An 18,290-nucleotide genomic window follows, 5' to 3' on the forward strand; every position below is an offset into this window, starting at 1 on the left:
ACGAATAAAAATTTAAAAGCATTTCCTACATTGTTCAAAAAAACCGTAGAACTAAATTAGTTCAGAATAAATTTTAAATATTTACTGCATTTTTTGTTCAACGCTGTGTTAATTTTTCTCGGGAGTTTGTTTTGCAAAAATGTTTGATGAGTGTATTTTACCAGAAGGGAATGGAATGTTGACATTTGTGGGTTTTGGTAGAAAGGAAAATATTTACATTATTATATCTTTGATATAGCTCAGATCGTTAAATTTACAAAAGATGTACTCACTTTTAATGCAACTTCTTAAACTCACATAAGAAGTAATGAGATAAAGAACCCTTATTTTTTTTATAAAAATATGTGTCGCATTTCTAAAGCAAATAATTGATAAAAAAAAATGTTACAGCCCCTGAGTGGCGTTCGAGCAGCGCTCCTACTCTCCATGCAGTTGCACTTCCATTTGCGTCACTGGGGAACCCAGGTCCATTAGACGATGACATTAATAAAAATTGAAATCTTTTAAGCCGTTCGGGTTTGTTATTGGACTCGGATTCTCTGGTCGCGCCATTCAAAATATTTCTTTTCTGTCCTTCCCAGTTGAAGACATGAACATTTTTCTTAAATTATTTGTTTTAAAGTGAAAAAAACATGTTTACATGTTTTGTTACGAGAGAAAAACAATATCAACAGGCTCCTTAATACACTCGGTGACTTTCATAATTCAAGAGTGGCAATTCTATCAAACAGTATAAATGTTTAAATAATTTGGTTCTGTAGATCTAGCCAAAATGCTCAAGTTTGAGTTGCGATCTTGAGAAACAAAACTCCCAATTATTACAGGCGTTAAGACAGACAGTGAGTTAAAATTTAAACTAAGTGAAAAACGTACCTCAGGTGATTCGCCGTTTCTTTGTGGAACATTTGACAGAATGAATTTTTCACGTTGGCCCACATAACACGTTTTTCGGATTCAAACGATGATTATTACGTCATCTGTATATATCGCTTGTAGTTGTAAATACACCATAATAACACATGCTTTTGTGGCGTCTACATCTCCTTTGTCACACACATTATACATATTCGTTGGAAATTTTAGTCTATACAGTTGGCGATTTCCGCTGCCTTATTGCAGTTACAAAGCTGCCCCGGCGCATCCCAACAGTCTCAACCTGCCCCTACCTGTCAAATTGGCACCATCACCAATGTAAGAACTCTGACGGCTGTATGCATGAATATCCCTTGCATGCACATGTTTCAGTGTTGATGTTATTTTATGCAAAAGCATGCTGTTATTACCAGTGCGTCACTTGTTTCGGCTAGAATTGGTAAATACCACTGCAGTGTGTGTTTGTTAAGACAATACGGGTAACAACGCAAGCTGTTGACAATTAAAATTGAACGGTAATGGACGTCAGGGGTCGTGTTAGAAACCACTAACAATAATACCATGCGTCTCGGCGAACCTTCATTGTTACTGCAGCGTATAAATATTTGGCCCGGAGTTCAATCGTCTCAGAGCGGGGCGAATAGTTGACTAAAGCTGGATACAAGAACTAATTACGTTGCTATAAATAGCATATTTCGATGTTATAAGCCATTTTCGATAAAGTCTGATTAGTGTAAAAAGGAAATTGTTTTTTGAGCTTGTTGGTTATAGATGTTTAAGAAGATAAAGGAAAGTTTTCAAGGTTTCTGATTTCATTGATTTTTTGTTTTATTGTAAACAGCTCAAAGTAGATTGAGAGCAAATAGCATTATTTGATTCTTCGGGAATTCGTTTTCTGAATATGTAGTGTCGTAAAGCTGTTGATTGAGAGTAAAGTATTAGTAGGAATCTTTGCTCTGAAATAACAATGTTCCTTATTAATTGTGGTAGGATTGTGGACGCTTACGAACGTTAGTTAAACGTGGGCTTTACGTTATACGAGCATTTAGGTTGCTCCGAACAGAAACGTCAACTTGCATTACTACCGCATGCCGCCGCTTTATTCCATATTAATCGCAATGACATTTTTAATTAGCCTTGTTCTGATGAAAATAGCGAATCATGGCAGAAACAACGCTTGCATGCTGTGGATAATTAGATGATAATTAAGACTGTGTTGTAAGTGTGACCGTTGTGCAGCAGCTGTGACAAGCTAACTAATAAATTAAATAATTTGCCAGTGAAAATCTTGACTAACAAAAATACACACAGGGATAAAAAATAATGTGGAGTGTTGTTATAGTAGTAACATTAAAAAAGTTATAGTTCATTAAAAGCGAAACGCGAATAACAGCACTAAACGTTGAACGCCACTTGTTGATTTACGTTCGCAACAAAAAAAGAAATTTAACACGTCGACGTGTTTCTACAATTATATTGCCATCATCAGAACAACGTGAATGATGTCGCAATGGTTCGAAGTAGTAAGAAAAAGTGCCTATTGATATGTAGTTTGGTTCATGAGGCTTCTGCTTTACCAAAGAACAAATACTTAATAACTTGAAATAAAAAAGTGCATACAAAGGTATTATATACACTAGAAGCAGTTACTGTAAATTTATCTTTTACAACTACAGTTACATTCTAAAGAAGCTAGGCTTTGGTATTATTTTGGGTTTTTATCTCAGAATCCAATTCACCAGGTACATAGTACTAAAAAAATGTAAAACGAAAATAAATGACTAAATTATGTTCTTTTTTATCATAAATTTGAAGCAAATAATGTGAAAAGTAGACTAGATTAACTTTATTAATTTATAATTAAACATCATAGTTTGTATAAGAAATTCTGATTATACTTTTTATTTTAATAACGTTTTTAAATGAATTTTTAATAATAAATGACATAATTAGGTACTACAAAATGTATTATTATCATGCGTAGGTATTCAAAAATTAATATTTATATTTATTTTCAGTGTTTATCCACAAGTGTTTTTATAAATTCATATCTGCCTCACTGAAAGTATCATTCTTAGGGACAATACTTTTATAGATGTTTTTACACACTACAATATTGCATGTAATTGTCATTTAATGAATCATAACCTGCCGGGATAATAATCTTCAGGTGCCGGTCGTATTAAGGGCTCTTACCAACCTAACCCGGGAAACAATTTACCTATACCTTTTTTGGAAATCTTAATAAATTTTCTAAAAAAATTTACTTGAGCAAAAAATCTAAATTTGCAATCAAATAATTTATCTCCTGTTTGCTACCTGTTTTCCCAGCATTCACATTTCACTTGAATTTCTTGAAAGAAGATTAACAAAAGGCTCGTAAAATCATAAATTCTTTGTCGGTTCGAGTAAAAAGGGTCCATTTTCCTCGCAAGTGCAACTGTGTAGTGGACAGGGTTTTGAGCCCTTTGTCTGATCGACAGACATTTAACATCTATCGGCGAGCAAAATTTGCTAAAATATCCTCTCAAATCGACAGGCCCTTGAAAGTAAATCTCGCGAATTCTCTGATTTTGGAATTATTTCTCGCAAGCGCCCTCTCAAGTGGACACGTACCTTAAGGTTAATTTTTATACAACAAAAAATGTCCAGCATTTCGACGACCCTTCACAAGTTTACAATTTTTAACAACCTGGCGACCGAAAATCGTAGAACGCAATTTTTAAAATACGGTTCCTAACATAGTCTCAAAGTTGAACCTTTTTTCAGAATTCCGCATGTTTTTAATGGAAGTAATGTATGGCCATGCCATAAATTCATTGCAGAAGTTGTAACAATGCACTTTTCAGTTCGAATACAGTACCTAAATCAAGTATAAATCATAATATCTGATCGTTCTACTCTTAGTACACAGCAATTAAAGCCTGCGATTGGTACTGAATATATAATGAGTTTTGAATCAGAGAGCTTTCAATATTTGAGGTAAATGTCCACTAAACTAATGAATAATGAATGTATCAATTTATACGACGTGTAAATAAAAAGAGTATTACGACATGGATAAAGAAAACGTGTGATATATTACAACAAGTTGCTTAAAATGGTTGCTTGTTAATTGAGACGCTCCACTTTCTCGTCGATCGTAAATAATTTATTAATGCACTCGTAAAATTACTAACATCTAAAACAATTACAAATTAAAGAATTGTAAGAATACATTTTTAAAGAATCCCTAAATAATTTGCACATATCCCAGCACCGTCACTGCTAATTAGTCACTAATTCAAAAAAATTAAATGACAGGTTTTTCGCTAATGGTTTTTTGTTTCGTTTTTTGTTTTTTTTTTAAGGTGGCTGTCTACACCGGTCTCGTCCTGTGCCTTATGAACAACTTGTGCTGTCACAAGCTATATATATTGTAAAAATGCAAAATGTTATAGCATTTAAAAAATATTGGTGACATTAACAAACTTTAATAAAAGGGATATCTGTCATTGTGGTGCATTTTGGTTATAAGTTGTTACTAAAAAAGTCATAGACGTGGTCATTTTTAGTTTGGTCCTTAATGTCAAGCTTTTTCGAGGTTTTAGGAAAAACATACCAAAGTGTCTATTTTAATGTTTTGTGACTTTGCAAAGGTAACTTATGGTGTTCGTAGATCTTTCATAAAAAAATCAATACTTTTTATCGTACCTGGTAAGTATTTATCGTATAAGCTAGATTTTGTATATGAAGCCCGTTGTTATGTTGAACACCGAAATTTTGATATGGTCACAATAAATAAGCATTTTAACTTGACACAAATGCACGTTAAAAATGGTTTTTAATTTCTTCGTTCCAATCCGCCTACCTTACATTTTACAGTAATTTGAATACAGTTGGGTTAGTATTGCCGTAAAGCTAACAACGTAATAACCGCTTAATCTGCGCTTACAGCTTAATTGAAATTAAAGCATGAGTGTGTTTTCTTCTTAAAAAACAAAAGAATCTTTAATTTGTTTTTGTTCTCCAGGGAGGATGAGCGTGAACCTTTGAAGTCTGACAGCCAAATGAACGGTGAAAGAAATATGTCCGTTGAATTTGACGGTAAACATGTCTACTCGAAAACCGGAGAAATAATAGGTAAACATTCTGCTGTTTAGTTCCTCGTTTAAGATCTGTGTTTTGTTTTGAACAAGTGAAGCTTCACTCATTCCATGACAATTGTTAAGACAGTTGAGAAATAGTGCAAAAGGTTGTTTTTATGTTGCAATTTATAAGTAACTTTAAACGTAATATATTTTTCAAGAAATCGCGTGCCAAATATCTAGCTTAATTTAAAGATTGTCTAGCAGGCTATGAAACCGCAGTATTATGTATCAATCAAGTTGACGTGCAATTGTGTATACTAAATTCATAAAACTTGATTGGCGATTTGTGTACAGCTTTCTTAAGTGTTGTGTGTATCAAAATCCAAAGGACATGTATAAATGTTTATTTTGTATAGTTAACTTTAGGATAGTCCTAGGAAAATTATCTGGCTTTAGAATATTCGACCAAAGCATTTTGGTTTTGTTAACCAAAATTAATGGTTAGGCAGTTATCACGCGGTCAAGCTTTTGTATTTGATTTGTTCTTTATTGGAGCAAAAGTTAGATTAAAGTGTTTACGTTTGATGTTCGTGAAATAACTGATCGGTGATATCTGCTTCAGTAACTTTTGCAGTACTTAAGATAATGACTGATTATTAATGACGTATTAACTATATTCATTCCGCGATCGTAATTTACCTAATTGTGATTTTTGTTCATTCTGGGAATAGTTTACTATGTTTTAAGATATTAACACATTCATCCTTTATTCTAGGTAGAGATTTTTATTGTTAAGTGAATACAAAAAAAAAAGGTAAATGTAAAATGTTTTCAGAATAACAATACTGTGTAACGATAAACTTTGTTTTAGTAATTAAGTTTCTATTTTGTATAATAAAGTACCAAAGTTATAATTTTAGAATATGACATTTTTTATTGTATTTATATGATATAATATATTGTAGCTTTTGATATTGAATAAAGCAGTTAAGTACCTAACGTAAATCTAACTTGTTCATTTATAGTCACTACTTACACCTACAGGGAACAAAACCATGACTTAGTTTCACTCATACAGCTGTAAATAAAATAATATTTAAATTTTTTAAGAATTTTGTATTTTTGATATTATAAAAAATACAACATACAATAACTTTTATAAAAAAAATCAAAACTTTTAACCTGTTTAGAGTGCTTTTAGCGCAATATTTACACTACTTACATTATTTAGAGAAAATATCTACACCATGACGACAGAATTTCTATTTACATTTTTCATGTTTTTAGCAATTCAAAGTGAGCAAATGTTCAGGTTATATACATATGATAAAATTGATAATGCAAAGCTAAATTAACAGGGAAAACTTAGTCTAAACATAAAGCTAAAAAAGAATTGAAAAAGAATAACAAAATTTCGAAGAAATGGCAAGACGACCATACAAATTAGAAAAGAAGAAAAGAAAAGTTATCACCTATATACAAATTTAAATAAAAAATAACAAAAAAAAATAGAAACTGATAAATTAATTTATAGTAATCATAGGCTTCATGCTTGTTTTTTCGTTTACAAAAGTGGTAACAATGCGACGTGTTTATGAAGGTCTTTGCATGAGCGAGGTTGATTCTTTCTAAAATATAATGGCGATGGAACTTCTTAGATGAGAGATGTGACAAGACGAGCCTTGAAGTTGACGAGTCTTTCGCTGGTCTGCGCCAAACGCTGGAAGTAACACAATGAATAATTACCAGAGAGAAGCATCATTCTGTGGTAAGTTTAAACGTAAATCCAAGTTTATTCAAAGGGTAATTAAACCCGGTTTAGCGTTAATAAAGCAGTGGAATATTTACCAAGATCAAGTCTTGTACGAGGTTGGCAAGGCCACGATTAGCAACAACAAACAAACGGGTGATGGGTCCAGGAATTCCCTCGCCGTGGTGTCCTACCTCGACGCTCTTAGCAATATCAACTTCCGCAACACCTCCAGGTCCATGAGCTCTTTCGTCTGACTCTTCAGTTGCTCCAGAGCCGGCAACAAGCTGCACAATTAAATAAATTAAGTACTGTGATTGAGACAATTTAGCAAATGAGGGGGCGCTCCTTGTAGTCACCGCCTCATTAGCTTTATCCATCCGAAAAATCTCCTTTCACCAATTCACAGCGAACAATACTCTAATAACAATTTACTCTACTATTTCTACAACTATCTAATCTAAATTTAATGTGGTTTACCTCTACGGTTTTTAATCAATCGACTTAACTAACAGAAGGAATGAAGTATTCAGGACGATGTTTTTATCCGAAATTCACTTTTCCGTCAAATTATAAATATTAATTTGCAGAATTAAATTCAGGACTGAATGGGAAAACAAAATTGAAAACAAACTGGAGTAAAAGTGAACGGTCCGTTCACCCTTTCGTATAATTAATTGTAAAATTAAAACAATGTTTTTATTGAAATTTACAATTCAAATTAGCTCGCCTAGTTAAATATGGGCTTTATTGTAATACTTAGCTTATTTTTTAGAACGGTTGACCTCCAGATCTGATTTTGAAGCTTTCTACGACTTTGTTATCCACGTATAGTGCTAATTTAAAAAGTCGAAATAAATCGCATACTGTGAAACTATAGGCGTAGTATTTCGTGTATAGGCGGTCACCAACATCAGTTTAGGCCGAACAATTTTTGGATGTAGGTTCAACCAAGCCCCGAATTAATTCGGTCAAAGATAGTGGGAGGTAATGGTAGTACTAAAAGGTGTATTTTTGGTTGCATAACCCGCTTTCAAGATTTCGTGATATTTTAAGAATATCACGTGTTATTCGATGGTTGTAAGGTTCCAGTAAAAAGAATAGTAATAAAATTTACCTTTCTGTTGTAAGAGTATTGAAAGAGATCTAACATGTTGCCTACTGAGACCCCAGTAAATTACTGGCAATAAATATCCACTGGCGAAGATGAATGAATGTTTACAGCGCATATTTTCTCTCATAAAATTCGGCAGAACCAAATATTATATTACGATTAGAAAGCAAAAGACTGACTACAAAATAATAAATCAACTTTTCCGAATCTGGTTTGATGCTTTAAGGCGCAGCTAAACGGCGCCTCTAAGCTTTAGCACTATAAATCTAATGATGTCATATCTATGTAATAAATTGTATTGCCCATTGTGTTCATATAGGTAAATTTCATTTGTTCTAATTTTACAACCTTCCTGATCAGTATAAATAATGTGTAAAATACAAATGAGCACTAATGCTACGTAAAAAGAGCATTTGATTTACCAAAATTAACAAACAACTAATACCCAAATAAACTAAAGACCCATTAGAAAATCAGTCAAATGTTTTACAATGAAAACACTTGAACTGGAAATTTATACAACATTTTTGAGATAATTTCTATTCCTACTATTTCGTATCTCTTAAAAGAAGATTTATTAAAACGTTTTTAGATTTCAACATGGCAGCTGCGCCATCTTGGTATAAAGTTTGAAAAGGTAAAAGACGTCGAATAACATTTTATTTACAAATCTTTTAGCTTCTGAATATATCAGCATGTTTTTTATGTTTTAATATCCTTAGTTACACCCATTTTTTCTGAATTAAATGTTTTAATGAAGATCGTTTGGTACGTTAATACCTAATTCGTGTAATTAAAAATTGTTGACAAACATGCCTTTCTGTTTTTTGTCACGTTTTACTCAAACCACCTATTTTGTAGAAGTCAAGAAAATAGAAAATTAGATTTTAGTCGATTTTTACACATGTCATGTGTAGGTGCAGCTCTAATAACGTTTTCTAGTTGACGTGTAGTTTTGGAGCTTAAAACGAGAAAAAGTACCACTCACAAACATTTTCAAACAAGACTTCACTCTGTAACTTCAGAATGTTTTATTACGATGGGCCCAGTTGCCAAACAACTATTTTATTATTAAAATAAAGTACTTTTGACGATCTGAAACAGAACTTTATTATACTGCACAAAAACATTCACTCTCTCAAAAATTGTAGAACTTGAAGATTCTTCTGATGAGTAAGTAGATTTATCTCTTGGAAATATCAGGTACTGAAATATTTATGTGTTTATAGGTACAACTGCTATATTGATCTTGAAAAGTAACCAGAAACACGAAATATTGTTCAGAATTTAAATTTACACTGAACTTCGTAGAAAAAATTACTGTTATCTTTCCTACAGAAACCCTATGCTTTGTAAATTTCAAATACGCAGAACATTGTTCATTACATTCTCACGAAATATTTTCGTAGAAAAGTAAGAGAAATAAAAAAGAATATATACGAAATTCTGTAGTTGAGGATCTTTGTTTATATTAAAAAAGTTGTTTTTATCATGTTTTGGAAAAATATAGGGGACCATTGCAAGAATTTAAAAATACTAAAATTTATGAAAAACAGATTTTTTAAAAGTCTGTCTATCCCATTAGACGTAAGTTGTAGTTATTCAAGAGTTATACTATATCAAAAGGCTTCATTTATTTAGTTATGTATTAAATTCTGTATATACCAATTCTGATAAACAATATATTTTGTGAAGAATTTAATGACTTCCTAAAAATTAGTAGTGATAATGCGTGAATTTTATATGACACTGTAAAATTGAATAGGAACAATCTTTTTGCTCTACGACGTACTAAGCAATAATCTTTAGGGATAACTCAGTTGCATCGGTTTATTTTTTTGTGATGGAGAAACATATTTTGTTGCTTGAAACAAATTTACATTTAAAATTCGTGAGCAATTAATAAATGAACTGAAAGAGTTTTTTGCGTTTTAATTTAAGTAAAACCATTATTACTTCTAATATCAATATAAATATCCCCACACGATTTCCTGACTGCTTTAGATCACATGTGATGCCGAAAATGACTGCAGAAGTGGTTTAAAATAATAAATGAAATATTCCACTCATGGCAGTGGGGTAAGTTAAGTCAATACTTATCTAAAATTAACACACTAGTGTGAATTTAAGGAATTACCTTACTCACTGAAAAATAACACCAATTCGTGTAAAAGTGTAAACTACAATTTCATTACTTAATCTATGGTAGTGGGATAGATTTGACTTCCTGATGTTTTATTTCCTATATCTTCGTTCATCAACCAGATTGACTATAATTTAAAAAACAGATCTAGATGTACATTTACTTGTTTTTTGTCTGCAACGTAAGTACTGAAAAATTTAAATGAGTTGTTTGTGGAATATATAGTTATTTATTAAAAAACTAAGCCCCATGATTTTGTATTTGAAATTAGAATTTCGTGAAAATTGTGAGTTGTTTCAACAAAATTTATAAGTTTCGATATTAACTGCCTTGCGGATGTGAGCATGCATTTTAACAATGTTGCAATTAACTCGACGTGTCGTTAATGTGGCATGTACCTACAAATAAAAGTTTCTAGAAAATCTGGTGTCGAACAAATTGTCTCAGTTATTTTACTGGTTAACCGTGCCTGTCATTTATGTACGTGTGGAGAAATGATGTTCAAGATTTACGTCGGTGTTATTATGAAAGAAAATTTCTTCAGTAAATCATTTGACCTTTGGATCTTCTAAGCGGCTGCATCTGAATCGCATCGTTAGATGAGTAACTTATGCACTTTTCGTCGACGCCCTCTGATGAAATATTCGATTCTTCATTTTATTATGTGATTTCAGTAGAAAGTACAACCTTTCACCGGCATCAGGTACTATACCGGATAGCCTAAATAACTTTCCATTTTAAACCGGCTATTAATTAGACAAAATCCTGTGGACCCCAGTTCGCTCTTCCATCTTGAAACGTCAGTCTATCGTCTGTCATGTCTGGGATGGAGTTGTTAGACAGTCGGTTATGTAAAGTACAGTCGCAGAACAGTAGGGGAAAAAGAAGAGTTATTAAGTAATTAAATAGTGCTTGAAACTACCAGACATGACACCCTTAACTGATCAACGCATACACAAACTTTTACTTAATTTAAATATGTACACTATTAAAATACTCTCAAGCACTATTTTATACAATTAGCATCACAAATAGAAACTTTGGAGAGAGAGAGAGAAAAAAGCCCCAGAAGCGTGCTGTGTTAGTGGCTAGTGCTAGTGCTAGAACGATAAGTGAAGCAGAGGCAGGGAAGGAACAGTCCGTGTTGGTACTGGTGATACCTTTGCTGAAGAAGCAGCCGAAGCACCGTAAGATGTTATGGTCTGGGAAGTCGCCGTGTTGGTCGTCAAACCCCATCCCAAATTCTCAGTGCCAGCAACCATCCTGTAGACAGTGCCAACTGTACGAGCAGCTCTGTCCGCCGTGTTCTAAACACTCAATTTGTAGCTTATTGTCTCTCCGTTTCTGCTTCCCCCCAAAAAGACTCTCCGAATGAATATATATTTTCATAGATGCCAAAGATAGTCCAGAGGCCGAGAACCCATTGGAAATTTAAACATTCCGTTGCAGCGCTCGGTGAAAGTAAATAAATTATATCGTCAGTCTTTATTTATTAAAAGGTGACAATGAAGGTCAGTAGAATAAATATTTTTTTATTTTTGCTACCGTTATTTCGCCAATTAACACATATAATTAACAGTAGTTTTAAAGGCGGTGTGACTGAAATTATGTAAACCGGAGGAAAGTTTGCGACACTGGAATATTAAATTTCGATCCGCCTTCTCCTCTAAAGTGATTAAATTTATAATGACAGTAAATAAATGTGATTACTTTGTCAGAAATAAGCACGAATTGAATTATGTCGTCAGATCCGACTAAGGTTTTTTTAGAGTTTTGTTTCTCATAACACTTGACGGGAAAAGGCAAAGCGGTTTTACTTAAAGTGACCAGTTTTTTGTCTTGCAAATACCCAAGTGAAGGCAAATAAATTAACTGGCTATTAAGAATTTGCATGAAAGCAAGTGTAACATACCTACATATTCTGGTTGTTTTCTAGTACGATTATTATACAGCATTTCGTCATATTTGACAGAAATTTGGTAAAAAACGAATAAAACAGTAATTTGGGAGAAGTAAATGAGGTAAGGGTAAGGGGTGAGTCAATAAGTGTGCCCTCCTCGATCTCATTAATTATGTTAGAGATACAAAAGAAGTCAAACACAAAAATTGTACCGCAATTTAAGTATAATAAACAAAAACTATTATTTTCACGTAAAAAGGGTATGTTAACTTTAAGGTGCAACATATAATGAACTACAAATGGAACCGTCTAAAAAGTAAAACAAAAATTAAGAAAAGTGGACTGCATATTTCAACAGTGTGGCACAATTGACGGCTTTTAAAGTGATAAGAATAGCATAAAAATTGGATTGTGGAACTGACTTCAAGTTCCTTTTTAAAATATGTATCAAAAACACTGGCATTTAAAAAACATAGACAACATTACAACTTTCATACTGTCAATTGTTAATTTTTAGTCTATCATTAATTCATTAACATATATCCCATGAAAAATGTCGTTTTTCCAAATTTAATTACCTAGTATTATTGGTTTATTCGGTTTTTTGTTGTGTTCCATATCTTTTTATTTTTACAAATATTAATAAAATTCTAAACTCATAGGACTATTTCTTAATTTATTTTTAAAATATATGTTAAAAATAGGGATGGTACCAAAAAAATTCCAGTGACATTTCAATTTTGATACGATCACTTGTAATATTTCAGATTTTTTTCATGCAATATAATCCCTTTCCTAAAAATTTGATTATTCAATTTTCTGTCAAATATTTCTAAAGTATGAGGGCACAGTCTAAATAACAGTGCATATAATGACATTCATCGCCTAATTATTTAACATCTGTTTAAAAGCTTTCTGTTCTCGTTACTGCTTTTTCTTTTTGTTGTAGTAAATGGTTTTACTTTTATAGATACAATATGTACAAACATTTTCAAGTAAAATAAACGGAAGCCAATTTCAATATTTCTAAAGCAATCTGAAAACAGTTTAACTCTACAAAAATACGTATTAACAGTAACATTTTTTAAGATTTATTTAGGCTAATAATCCCCCGTAAGATTGAAATAAGTCTTTGAGGAGAGGCATGGTTTTGTTAAATTCCTCCATAGCGTCACAAGATTCAAATAGTTTGTTCGACTAAATACTTGAAAAATAAAAAATTAAGGGATATTGACAAATACAAACAAAAGATTAATATTTTGTTACTGTACACGGATATTACAGACACCTCAGTTAAATTAGAATCTAAGTTATGTTACAAAATTTTATTAGTACATATTAATGTAATATAGTTTGCATAAAACTTCCATAAAAGTTGTAATTATTTTTTCGGAAATCTCAAAAATTCTTATTATGATACTAAAATGTTAATTTGAACTTACGCTCAAGCGAAGACAATAGGTGGAACAGTAATTGCTACAAAATAGTACTTAAAACAAAATCGATTAAATAGTTTACTATTAACTGTGCATACATATGTATATTACGCATACATTGTCTAATAATAATTAATTAAAATGATGTCTTAATTTTTAATAAATTAAAAGAATGTACGTATTAATTAAAAATTTAAATCAGGGTCTGTTGACTCTAATACCAATGAAATAACGGAGAGCTATACTTTATTCACGTGTGTTTGGTTTCATTACTTTTTTTAAAAATTCGAAGAATAATATTTTTTAAATCTATTATATTTTGAGATATTTGAATATATGCTACAAAAATTTCTTATTTGTCAATCAGTTTGTGGAAATTATAATGTTATTGACGAGGAAAGTGTAAACTGAGTTAGAACCGTATTAGACACTTAAAGCACATATAAACATTTAAAATTTTATTTGCTTCTATATTTTATTCGATATTACTTATTTGTCGTGGGCAAACATCTCTGACGACGAAACGAAAATATTTTAAAATTTACTTTCCCTAACATTCCATTTATTTCGGCTCAGTTCATTTCGTCTAAAATAATAAGAATTTTTAAAAATGTATGTTACGTAATAAAATATTAGCCTGTAGCTTGTGTATTTGCTTAACCTGATGGCTATTTATTCAAGTAATTAATATGTAGTGTGTAATATTGGAAGCAGTATATACTGACAGGTTTCCTTCGTATATCAATCCTTTGAACTCTCTAGGTTGTATAATACTAAAACTAAATGTAGGACAGTGGATTAGGCATAAATATGTAAGCCTATTTAAGGTTTATGCGATACGTAACTTTAACGTCCAGAATAGCTTAATTTAAAATACCCCTTTTTGCCAAATAGACACTGAATTTTGACGAAGAAAAAGATAGGGCGGAAAGTATGCTTGGTACATATGAACTTAATTTAAGAACACTTGACTCGTCGCTTGCTTTTGTAACTTTCGGATTAGTCTTTCGTAATACACTGATACACTTTCAGTTTTACTCAAGACTTGTACATGGAGTCAAATATTCGTGTTATTTCACTCCATGCTTGACGTCACCACAAACGCACCTTGACCAAAAGACGTAATTTGGAAATAGTCGGCGAGATGTAAAAATTATAATAAGACAATTTTGCAACGATTTCTTAAAAGAGTCTTCGTCGTAAAGGTTAGTTTCGGCCTCAGGTTAGAACTTATCCTTGACATCCAAAAATTTATATTCACTTCGTTTGTTCAAATTAGCAATTGATAAAAAATAACCTAATTTCGCCATGCACGAATCTTGGACGAATAAAAGTGTGTGTACTTGTAAATATTTATTCATACAAAATCATCTTAAAAGTAAGTGTACGAATGATTTGTGGTTCTACACAAACTGGTGCAAAAAATGTGTAACAAAATGGTGAAAATATGGAATGGCGCTTAAATCTTACTGTAACCTAACAGGTTAATGATCGTCAACTTAACTAAATTTGTGTTGCTGCTTCATCCAATTATATATTTTTTCGAACGATCAAATGTTGTAGGTGATAGAAAGTGGGTTAAGTTACAAAACCACATGCCTATTAATTGATGTGTCCGCCGAAAAATTATTTCTTAATTGTTGAATAGCAACACATTTAAAAAGTCCATCACGCCCCGTTGCTTACCCGAATTATATCGAACAAGAAATTTCCGGAACCTCCGCCATGTCCAGCAGCACCGAAAGGCGAGTATCTCTTGTTTCTGTCTGCATCGTCGGTGTCGACATTCGACAAATCTTCGGCTGGCTCTGGCGCTGATTCTGCTCCGTCTTGGTCTTCTTCTTCTTCTTCTGCCTTTGCTTCTCTGATCACCCTTACGTGCCTTTTCGCTAAATTGTCGTTATCGTTGGCAGGCGACTGTAACAAAAGAGACTAAATGAAACCATAACCTTACTACTGACGAAGTGAAGATGAAATAAGTACAAAAACACAAAAATGTACGATTTATTAAATGATTAAGATGTCTGAAACATAGAAGAGATGTTAAAATCTTCCACCTGTTCCTAGGTGGAATATCCAGTTAAATCGAAAGAATGATCTTCCAATGGTCAATGCATGGAGTTGTTGACGATAATCTTCACGTTCTTCTTCACTTTAATGTTTAAAGTTCTCGTTGGTATACAGACGAGATGTATGTAAATGTGTTACGTTCAAAATAATTATTCTGGACTATTTTAACTCGTAGTATTACCTTTAAAACACTTCTATTCAAGACCCGCGACAAGGTTTTAGTGTTAGGCGAATTAGGCGTTTCGTAATTTTTCGCGTGTTAGCCGATTAATCCATGTTCTAATTGGATGTGAATTAAGCCTTGAACCAAATGAACCAATAAAGAAGCGTCTTTATTTGTTCAAGTTTAACTCAGCCTTGCCCCTGTTAGATTTACGTGATACTATAGAATTAGCAAGAAAAGAAAGTTATAAGAAACAAGAAATTAAAGATAAAGATAGCAATACTATGAGTTTCAAATAGTTTCGAAGAATCAATCATTTTGCATTGTCTTGCAGGTATTCAGGCAAGATTATGAGATGTTCGATGATAGATGTATGTCTTTTCTAGTGATGTCTCACAGTGTAGAGTGTTGATGTTGTGTTTACCGCAGAATCGCTTTGCGCGGTTGCTGCGGTTGTAGTGGATGGAGAAATTCTCACGTCAACATTATCGTCAGATCCGGGGCTTGCAGATGTATCATCATCTTCGTCATAATCGTCGTCGTCGTCAGGTGGATAAGTTGGTAGAACAACGTTAACTCTGGAGCCACCTCCGCTAGAACCGGAGCTTCCACCACCTCCAAGGCCGTTGCGAAGGATCGCTCTTCCGAAGACACGAAAAGCAACGCTGGTCACATTCTGAATGACGTTATCGAGAACCTGCGATGAAAGATTGATTGATTAAAACAGTTTAGGAGAGAGAGTTGTGCAACAATAAGATAAAGCATACACCATTGACCCGAATGTATCTTTGGGTGAAAAACAGAAACTCGTTTGAAAAGAAAGCTGTTAGCTTTTCAGCAAATTAAGTTATTACGCACTCTGGTAATTAAAGTAGTTGCGTAAAACCTGTTTTGACACTTCAGTTGACAAAACGGGTGATCTTGAAGATAAAGAACAAAAGTGCAAACGCTGGTGGGCTTTAAAATAATAATACCAATTAGTAGTAAATAAATCATGTTGATATGACTGACACGATTAAAAGTGCATGATTAGAAGGCGTGTCGCATAAAAGCAATTTCGCTCTACTTTTCTTAGGGTAAACATGTCGGTATGCCAAGTTCTAATCCCCAACAAGGGCTTGTTCTTGCGTACTTGAGCAACAGCTTTTTTACAATTACAGCAGCGTTTCACTTTTGTTTTATCAACACATGTAACGAAATCCATTAAAAGCTATTTTCCTCGGTCGCAACCATTAGAGTGCGTAATAACAATGTCTTTTCGGTAATGCTTTATTAAGTACAATTGAAAGACATTTACCTGCGATAACGGAGGACAGAAGACTCCAACAAGTTTCACTATACTGTTCACACTTCGTAACAATGCTGGAATATCTATGCTACTTAAAACATCTGTTAAACTTCCTCCGGAAGTGCTGCTACCGGCTGTAGCGCTACCAGTTGCTGAGACACTTGTACTCGGAGCTCCACCACTGCTTCCACCTATCTGTTTTCGTTTAAATATAAAATTAACAAAAACACGAAATTGTCAAAGATCCTCATGGAATGATCATCGCATAGTCGCTTGCAGACTTTTGGACGATGATGAACTGATCAAAAAAACAAGAAAAACGCAAATGCATGAACATTCACTCTCGCTGTCAAGTGTCTAAACTACGGAAATATGTATTTGTAGAAGAATACGTTGATATGGGAGGCAAGTAAATTTTTAGATGTGTGGATGGAATATGGTTATTTTAAAGAAATGGGTCGTTACAATCACACTAGTAGCGTTACAGTGCATTTTATTACCCGTAAATATAAGCGTTGCATTATCATTCACATGTTCGATGATTTCGCCACGCTGACATTTACTTTCGTAAGCTGCTTCAATAAAACAAAACTTAATGATGATCGCTGTGCTACTTCACCGCATCAACGAGTGTTCATCAATTTTAAGTTAAAAAAAAGTGCTGAAGACCATAATTAAAGCGCATCAATACGTATGATGACACAATAAGTATAATATTTTTTAGCAACTAATGATGATCGTGTAATGAATGTAACAGACAAAGCATAGTTGTTTTTGTTAATTATAACATCATACTATATCTGAAACTGTTGATCAATGTTTCATATAAGAGTAAAAATGTATTAATAAATAATTATCTTTCACATACGCATTTGTAACTAATGCAAATGCAAATGAAGACTATTGTTTTCTTCGGTTAAGAGGGCAATGACGTTGAGGTTTATTTAAAAAACTACTGCGTGCTACGAAAGCTCTCTAAGTTCATTCCTACTGAATGATGACACTGATGCCGGAGTATCTGTTCTTGAGATGTATTCTTTGAATGCACTTGTTCTACACTCTTATTTATTGTTCCTAGTTCATGTAAAAAAGACTATCCAAGTATATTGAGTAGCTATCCCGATATAGCAATGTATACTTTCAAAATTTAACGCAAAATAGGTACAAATTTGTAAAAACTTGTTAACTTTAAAGTTTAAATTTCCTTAGTAACGAGTTAAATTCGTAGATCTAATTGGCTGTTCATTTCTAACCTTTAAATTTTAACACATTTTGATACAAAACTGGGCCTTATTTCACTTTTGTATTATTTAAACTCTCGACGAAAATAAAAAATATATATTAAAGTGAGGCTGAAGGATGATTGCAGTGACCAAGTTTTTAATGTCTTACTTTTATTTTATTAATTTAAATGTAGTGTGGTTCTAGCTATTACCCTTGCATCTGAAGGAAACTAAGAATTACTTTTAAGCTTCATACAAGT

The 18,290-nt window shown here is 32.7% G+C and overlaps 2 protein-coding genes across 11 annotated transcripts in view; one reads left to right on the forward strand and one right to left on the reverse strand.

The window, feature by feature from the left end:
• The window catches only part of LOC135131156 (fasciclin-2), a 173,743-nt gene extending 167,795 nt beyond the window's left edge, over nucleotides 1-5,948 (forward strand). The window contains exons 9-10 of one of the 3 annotated variants that reach the window (XM_064058737.1): nucleotides 1,084-1,191; nucleotides 4,886-5,948. In XM_064058737.1, the coding sequence (XP_063914807.1) occupies nucleotides 1,084-1,191; nucleotides 4,886-5,015 (238 nt within the window). In that variant the 3' untranslated portion in view covers nucleotides 5,016-5,948. The remainder of the gene's footprint in view (nucleotides 1-1,083; nucleotides 1,192-4,885) is intronic. The other 2 variants (XM_064058743.1, XM_064058748.1) reach the window with 2 other exon arrangements.
• Nucleotides 5,949-6,101: 153 nt separating this feature from the next.
• The window catches only part of LOC135131177 (DNA-directed RNA polymerase I subunit rpa1), a 35,578-nt gene continuing 23,389 nt past the window's right edge, over nucleotides 6,102-18,290 (reverse strand). For 5 of the 8 annotated variants that reach the window (XM_064058767.1, XM_064058786.1, XM_064058793.1 and 2 more), the window contains exons 3-8: nucleotides 16,817-17,002; nucleotides 15,917-16,216; nucleotides 14,973-15,203; nucleotides 11,111-11,257; nucleotides 6,792-6,980; nucleotides 6,102-6,663 (exon numbers count right to left, since the gene is read on the reverse strand). In XM_064058767.1, the coding sequence (XP_063914837.1) occupies nucleotides 6,598-6,663; nucleotides 6,792-6,980; nucleotides 11,111-11,257; nucleotides 14,973-15,203; nucleotides 15,917-16,216; nucleotides 16,817-17,002 (1,119 nt within the window). In that variant the 3' untranslated portion in view covers nucleotides 6,102-6,597. The remainder of the gene's footprint in view (nucleotides 6,664-6,791; nucleotides 6,981-11,110; nucleotides 11,258-14,972; nucleotides 15,204-15,916; nucleotides 16,217-16,816; nucleotides 17,003-18,290) is intronic. The other 3 variants (XM_064058811.1, XM_064058802.1, XM_064058818.1) reach the window with 3 other exon arrangements.

The sequence above is a fragment of the Zophobas morio genome, unplaced genomic scaffold (genome assembly GCF_036711695.1).
Source record: "Zophobas morio isolate AGI-343-1 ecotype UQ-CSIRO unplaced genomic scaffold, CSIRO_AGI_Zmor_V1 ptg000002l, whole genome shotgun sequence".
In the NCBI taxonomy this organism is placed as follows: Eukaryota; Metazoa; Arthropoda; class Insecta; order Coleoptera; family Tenebrionidae; genus Zophobas; species Zophobas morio.